This window comes from Lipotes vexillifer, unplaced genomic scaffold, assembly GCF_000442215.2.
Source record: "Lipotes vexillifer unplaced genomic scaffold, Lipotes_vexillifer_v1.1 scaffold1514, whole genome shotgun sequence".
In the NCBI taxonomy this organism is placed as follows: Eukaryota; Metazoa; Chordata; class Mammalia; order Artiodactyla; family Lipotidae; genus Lipotes; species Lipotes vexillifer.
The window spans coordinates 216206-224642 of record NW_006798605.1 but is presented as its reverse complement, the minus strand read 5'-3'; the positions used below and the strand labels follow the sequence as shown (position 1 = coordinate 224642).

The following is an 8437-nucleotide window of genomic DNA, read 5'->3' as shown; positions in this document are numbered from 1 at the left end:
TCAGCAGGACAACATAATCCATTTCTAAACTGGCATATTTGCTTACTAAACTACTGCTCTAATTCATTTGACATAAACTCTCCAGTCTAAGTTGCTGTGGGCTAATATATTAGTTCATAGATATTGACATTACATATTGACATTTGTGGTGTAGACACAGAACTTATAAAAGTTGTTTTTGAACGAAAATACTGTCAAAGGACACTTAAGTAAAGATAGAGTAATATCAGAGACAGACCAGATCAGTTGATTAAAACCAATATTCACAGGAAGAATCATAACTTATTATTTCTTGATTACTGTTGCTTTCTCCAATTGTACTTGTGTCAGCACTGTTTGGAAATCTAAAGGTTTCATATCTTAGGATATCTTTACTTGTTTATCATGCACTGTAAAATGACTTATTCTGCTCCTTTCCCACTGTGTGAAACACAATGTATTATCCTTTATAAGGGCAGACACTAAGAGTGAGAAAGCAAGAGATGAAAGTTAAGAAAATCCAGTGCACAATTCAAGTGACCTATTTAATAACCAATACAGGTTGCTGATTTTGAAGAAATGAAAAATGGCATCAGAAAATGTTTTTGTAATTCAAGCATGTTTAAAGACATTGATATTCAACCTAAGTTTTGGGTTAACCTAGTATAGCCAGGTGGATGGGCCAGAAAAATTCAATCTTCAATCTCTATTTTAATGGCAAGGGATTCTGTAATTACTGGATGTTAATTTGGAAAAAAAATTCCAAGAGGAGACTTAGAAACAAATAAATACATAAGTCATTTCTATACGGATATAATTCATGATATACAACTGCAAAAAGATGTCCCCGGATATTACACACAACATCATGTCCTCTCAGCAACAACTAAAATAAGAAAAAAAAAACTTAAAAAGAAAAGCAAAGAAAGAATGACCACAGAATTCAAATAAGGGGGGTCAGGAGGATGGAATGGCAGTGGTTATGTGGAGGGGGACCATGCAATTAGATACAGATTATTGTCAAAATTTTAACTTTTGTTTTAGGTGTTGAATTCACAGGCACTTACTACATTATTAAAAAATAACTATATAACTGAAAAACTGGCCATGAATGGACCAAAGATGAAAATATGTCATGAACCAAGATCCGAAGCGAAAGAAGGAAAGAAAAAAAAGTTTGTTGTTGTCAATCTTGCTAAAAAACAGAAAAACTGGTTAACAGGGTTTGCCCCCAAATTGAATATACTAATTAGTTTTGAAATGAATAGTCTAAAACTTGGCAGTTTTGCTCTAAGTCTCACCTTGAATTTTCATATTTGCACACATTTAACACTCAAAACGAAACCTGGGTGTGGGAACTGTCCCACACCACCTCCACCTCAATTCAAGTGATTTGTCCCAAGTTCAATGAAGCTCATATGAACTGAAAACAATGACTTTGGCAGAGCTCTGATCTAACTTCTACTTCACAACCAACAGTCCTTTACATATCAAACATTAGTCTTGTTTCTACCATATCAGCAATAATAATAACAACAACAGACTCACCCTATGTGCTAAGTACTGTTTTAAGGCTTTCCATCTGATAATTTATTTAAGCTTTCAACAACCCACTGAGATAGGTACAATTACCATCTCTATTATACAGAAGGAGAAACAAAGACCCAAAGATGTAATTTTCTCAGCGTGCTTTTTTAAAAATTGAAGCATAGTTGATTTACAATGCATTTTTTTTTTTTCAATTTTTTTTTACTGAAGTATTTTCTCAGTGTTTATATCTAGTTAACAGGGAATATACAAGTAGAACCCAGGTGGTGTGACTCCAGAGCCTGGGGTCTTAGCCACTATTTGAGTGTTGACTTTGTATAAACAAGTTTGAAATATTTTTAAGGTCTCCACTGAGAAAAGATCTGACACATTTTATATATTACATAACTAATCTAAATTATTTGCTTTCATGTATCTGGGTGCAACTCATCAAAGTGTTTCTAGATATACATTGCTTGAAACACAAAACAAGTTGTCTAGTTAACTCAATAATGCATTAATCGCATTGTGAGACATTCAACTAGTCTAAGAAAATACCAATATGCAAACTCCACTTCTTAGAACAAACTTCATAACCAAATATCTTCCTTATTTTTGAAGTGATAACCAGGATAAAAATATTTATCCTTGCATTATTTCATTATCTCACCACACTGATTAATCATAAAGATAGAACAATACAAGTGTTCCCAACATAGCTATTTTGCCAAACAATCCACTCAAATTTCAAATTCCAAGAAGACACAGTCTGAGGGACCTAGATTACGTCACATGTCCACCCCCCACCAGAAGAGGGCAGGGCACCTAGACTGACAGTCCTGCCATGGCTTCAGCTGATTAGAGAGGACAGCTCTCTAAAGAGAAGTCTTGTTAACTGTAGGAGGATGAGGGCATGTATGACATGTATGACAGGCAAACAAAACAGATGTCTTCTATTTTGTCACAAATTTTCTCCATGTTGTAGAACATAAAAGAAGCTTTTATCTAAATTATATTCTTGACAACATTGGGCAGTGCCCACACTTGAAATCCCTCTTTCCATTTTCCCATCCTCTGGTCTTACTCAGCTTCATTGCTCTTTTCTTCCCCTTCCTAATGTGTTCTTGGTCTTCTAGATGTCTTACTCTATGCTCTATATAAGGTTGTACCCCTATAACCTTATAAAATCTCTTACTTTAGACTACTACCTATATAGTGATGGCTCCCACATCTTTATTGCCTACTGAGACTTCTCTCAAGAGCTCGAGATCTATATATTCAACTTCCTTTTAGATAGTTTCACTTGGCTGTCTCTCCCAGGTGCCTAAAAGATGTGTTCAAAAACTGAAATCTCTATTTCCCTCCCCAAGCTTTCTCTTCTTTTCCTAATTTCCATCTCAGTGAATGACACTACCATGTACCTAGTCATCCATGCTAGACACATTGGGCAAATCCTAGATTTCTTCCCTTTCACCCAGTCTTCTGCCCCTCCTCCCTATCACCTCTCCTTATATATACGTATAGAGGTACTATGTGTCTTAGATTCTACATCTATAGTTGCTCTCAATTAAATAACTGTTCTGTATATTGCCGGCTACTAAGCCCAACCAATCAGGAGACTGTTGCAATGGACTACTTGGCCCTATCTTGCCTCTTCTGATCTATCTCCCACATTTCTAGCAATAAAATGTAAATGTAATAATACTTTTTAGGGTGAAGTACAAAATTCTTAGCACAACAGGTCTCTGATGCCCTGTTCATTGCCTCTCTTTCAGGCCTTATCACCTTCCAATTTATCTTGCCTTTACCAACTGGGCTCTAGTTATACATAAGTACTTGTAGGTCCTTAACACACCATGCTCTTTTAGACTTCTATTTCTTCACACATGCTGTTGTTATCTCCACATGAAACACCCTTTTCCATTTATTCAGCTGGCTATTCTGCCTTTCAAAACCCCACTCAAAATTTTCCCTAGAAATTCCTCTTGGACACCCACTGTGATTTAGATATCTGTCCTCTCTGCTTACTATCTGATGCTTATCACTCAGTGCTGTAACTGTTGGTTTACTGGCCTATTTCTTCCAATAGCTGGTAAGTGACCTTAGGTAGGGACTACATTTTATTTGACTCTGTGTCTTTAGTACCCTTTACGATGTGAGACAAATGTAATAGTCAATGGATGTTCACTAAACATCTTAATGAAGGAAATGTTGTCACCCATTGGAAATAGGTTGAACAAGCTTACTAGGAAGTTTATAGGTTCCCAATTGTCTCCATCCTTGCAATAAAGAAATTCCCTTTACCAAATAATTCAAAACATAAACATAAGAATATATATTCTTGCTTTAAAGTTGGCTGTCTTTCTGGGTCACACTTTCATTTTTGTCTTCAGGCAAGGAGGAAAAGCTAATTACATACTTTGCTTTTTAAAGGTTTTACTTGAAGCTGAGAAGACTTGAAAAATGAGCATAAAATAACTTTCAAATAAGATAATCTGCCATAAAACCCAATTCATCATTATCTTTATTTCCAAAACTACAAGTCGTCAATTTCCTTCTTTTCCATCAAACTTGAGGACTTTCTATTCTAACTTGTAAATATGTCTTCACTGTTTCATCCTTTTCTCCTGCTGCTTCTCTTCATTTTTCCTTGGCATTCTCAGGCCTAGTCTCTCCTCACACTCCAGTCAGGCATCTATCCTTTATTCTACATTGGTAACACTGTTCTTTAGAAGACAGGAATTTGATTACCCCAATGAAATTCAAACACTGGATTATCATGTAAAGCTCTATCGTTGCATCACAACCTACTGTTTTAGTCTCACTTCCTACCACCCCTTTAACTCCAACTATGTTCTACGTCTAGAAACTTGTTAATGTTCTTTTATACCTCCAAGTCTTAGCCTATGGAAACTTCTCTCCCTGGAATGTGTAGTTTCTGTGAAATCTATCAGATCTATGCAATTTTTCTCATCCTCATGTATGGGTCAAACACTTCATTTAAGAAGCTTTTCAAAAAACAAAAACAAAAAAACCTAAAAAACAAACAAACAAAAACAGAAGCTTTTCCTTGACTTCTCCAGTCAGTTAGGTCACTTCTGCATCTGTGCTTCTGGAGAAGTGTATATATGCCTTTATTAGAGCGTTTGCTTCATTTTATTGATCTTTTATGTATTTCCTACCAGACTGCAAATATAAGAACAAAATTGTATCCATTTATCTTTATATTCCCAGAACATTCCATAGAGCTTGGCACATAGCAAGCCCTCGATATATGTTTCCTGAATGAAGTGAAAGAAAGTCTCTTTGACTTCAGATGCTTCCTCACTAGAAGGAGCCAATGTGGGAACATGTTTTGGGAAAGAAAGGCTAGGAAATATAACAATGTCAGCTATGAAAAAGAAAGAATAGTAATTAATTTCAAAGAGCTAATGGGTGACTACAATGATGGCGACCCCCCTACCTACTCTGAAAGAAAAGACAGAATAACAGATACGATGTAACAGGATACTAAGAGAGGGAAGGTGTAAATATGAATTTCACTGTGGCTCTGTCAAAAACGAGTCACATGCCAAGCCATGTATGTGAGACAAGGTTAATGATGAACTGTAGTAGTGTTTTATCCATATTGTCTCTCTTATGGCATTTATCGACTCCTACCTCACAGGGTCAATTCTCTATTAAGCATGTTAACAAAAGGAAGCAGAGATTAAGGATAATCTCAATTTATTATTACACCTAGAAAAAGTACAACATGAAATAGTAATAATATAAACTTATGTGGTTAAAACTCCATCCATTATTGAAGAACAAATATTTGGGTCTATAAATGATATCAAAACCTACCTGCCCCTTCCCATGCACGCACACACTCCATCTTGGCTTTGGCCCCTGCTCTACCCAGTACCTGAGTGTTTTTCCCACTTTCTCACTCTTCCAGTTTCAGAGCCATCTGTAAAGGCCTTCGCCTGTCAAGGGCTAAGCGATCTGGGGAATGGGGGTTGCTGCTGAGGCTGTAGTTGTTTAGAAGTCTTTTTACCCCAAAATATACCTGTTGAAACTTTTTGGCACCACTTAATTCTACAGCTGATTAATCTCTCAACAGATAGTTACATGTTGACTATAATTATTTATGTATGCCTTACCTCACTATAACAACATAAGGTCTTTTAGGAGAGATTCTATTTTTTGTATTCACATGTGTTTGCAACACAGTTTCATAAATAACTGTGAATGGAAAAATTAGTTAATAAAACTAATAATCCAGTCAAATGTCAAAATTGCAATGAGAGAATATTATACAGAAAAACTAGTAGTAGTGCCATAAGGTGTCTTTGGAAAACTTTGGCATGCCCCACGCCTCCATCAGCTACCCTGCCTCAAGCCACCTCTAAAAGCAGCAATTTGAACAGAAACAATGTGCTCAGTAAGTAAATGAAACCTCAAATGCCTAAGTTAACACTGGTAAGTAATATAACTTTATAGGGGATGCAATATTTATTATTTCTTAATATTTAATGCCTTGAAATAGTAAAAAGAACTTTTTGGGTTTTTTTTTTTTTTTTGTACATCCAATCACTTTTAATTCACACCAAGCCTATGAGTGACAAACTCAGACATCACATAGCTGGACCAGAGTTGTTGGACTCCTAGGTCCACCATTTTAACCTTGATGCTCTGGATCCTATACTACTGTCATAAGCCCCAGCAATGCAAGCTTGCAGTACCAAATTTACAAAGACTTAAAACATGGACAGGGTTTTTAAAATGTTGGTTGATAATAATAATAATATAAAAACAAATAGACTCAACTCACAAGAATGATAGAATTAAATCTGATTCTTTAGATTATATAACCTATCCTCAATACAAAGAAATGCTTCAATTATTCAGGATAACAAAATAAAAGATTCCCAATTCAACAACAAGTAATCACTAGCTGTCCAATAAACATAGTTCCACAGTACATACTATATAAAACAAACAAAAACCTCACAGATAATCCTTGAGCTGCCTATAAATACAAAACCGATATTTATATTTTAAAAGTGACTACAGGATTTCCCAACTGTACTATTTAATACTGGGCAAATATTTTTTAAATGAAAGATATAAATGTATCAGTAAGTTAACATTTCTGTATATATTTGTATGAATAATAAAATCAATCAGTATAAAAATATAATTAGTAGGACCAAAGAGATGCCCCAAATCTAAAGAATTAAAATTCATAACTCTCCTTAAAAAGGATGATTTACTAACATTAACTTTTTAGTTATAGATAATTATTAATTGATAAACCTTAGGGACTGCTTTCCTACCCGCTATTGTAGGAGATCAGGATGTTCTGTTTGGGTTTTTATTTTTGTGGAGGGAAGTGGCACCTAATTTTGGTCTAGATTGTTCCCCATACTTGTAGAAAGCTAAATCAGTAACTTCCAAGATAAATCACAAGACAGATTGGAGACATTTTCAATTATATCACTGATCACTTACCTAAGAGAAATGAAAATACACAAATAACCAATTATTTTAGAAAAACCTACAGACTTATGTGAAACCATCTCGAACTCTTTGGTGCAGCCAAGGTAAAAGAAGAGTAAAGAGTACCTTACTTTGGTGTATTCAAGGCCAGGTGCCATTATGATGGCAATTCAAACAAACGCTATCAGGAATAATTTGGGTGTATCACAAAAACTCAATATAGCTTGTTTGCAAAGTGTCCCAAAGCTCAACTCATTTCAAGTACTTAAGATAATCCCATACAAAGTGAGTGTGACCTGAAATTGCTCTAAAATAGACTATAATGTTACCTTCATGCTGAAGGGTAGAGAGAACTATTTAACCCATAACAAACGACGAAAACAGTAGGGGAGAATGAAAATGGTGAATGCCATTGCTACCCACCATGGTGACTCATGACCTGCCCGGCAGCCTCCATGCTGACATTCTGGAGATAGTTGTGGCAGCGTTCCTTGTGCTCCTCCAGTGAACTGCGCTGCTTGTAGCTTCGTCCACAGTAGTTGCACTTGTGAGGTTTACCCACTGTGAAGAGAACTCAAGGTTAGTGTGCTGTCACGTTTCATCCAAAGCAAAATTACCAGCTAACTTTTGATAGTCTGGAGGAAGCATTTATATGCTTTTCAGACTTAAATCTCTTCTTCCACCACACTCCAGTTGAGGCAATTAAAGATAATAAACTTGTACCAAGATTAAAAGACAGCAAGAAAAGGCAGATCGTACCTTTGGTGATAGGGGAAATAATGAATCAAAATCATGCTCTGACTGTATCCTAGATCATGAGAGGCTGATGACTGATCTTCAAATTATCTGACTCTTAACACTAACATTTACTCTTACACAGTTCTCTCAGCTCTGACTCATTCAAAAGACAAATCGGGAGTGTCCTAAATACATGATGAGAATTATTTTTATTTATTGGGAGGGGGCTAAGAATAGAGAATTTTACTGAAGGAAACTAAAATCCAACAACTTGTTATGTCATTGTCTAATGAAAAGATTATTCATGGGTACCAAGAAGACTAGAAAGAATTCAGGTGATGAGAAAAAGCACAGATAAAGGCAGAGAGTTTCTCTTTTCTTTCCACCTTGGTAAGAACTATTCACACATGCAAAACTTTGCGGCAGATCAGCCTATTCTCCTACATCAGTCAGCACTGTTCTTATATTACCAAGAATTATTAACCTACTAGGTGCTTTGAGTCAGGATTATTAACAATAATCACCAAAGCCCTAACATATTTAGTTACACAACGATAGTGATACTTAATTACATATTTCACATTCAGGAAATGAATTATTTTCTAATAGCCACACCTCATTATACCTGGTAAAATACTTCAGTGCTCACATTAAAAAAAACCCAAAACTTTAAGAAATTAAGAAGGAAAAAAAACACATTTAGGGAAAG

General features: G+C 35.5%; 1 protein-coding gene across 4 annotated transcripts in view; it reads right to left on the bottom strand.

Moving 5' to 3' along the window:
- The window catches only part of IKZF2 (IKAROS family zinc finger 2), a 179353-nt gene that overhangs the window by 15228 nt on the left and 155688 nt on the right, over nucleotides 1-8437 (bottom strand). For 3 of the 4 annotated variants that reach the window (XM_007470607.1, XM_007470606.1, XM_007470609.1), the window contains one exon: nucleotides 7414-7551. The exons of the other annotated variant lie outside the window; for it this stretch is intronic. In XM_007470607.1, coding sequence (XP_007470669.1) covers nucleotides 7414-7551 — 138 coding nt within the window. The remainder of the gene's footprint in view (nucleotides 1-7413; nucleotides 7552-8437) is intronic. 4 annotated transcript variants of the gene reach the window in all.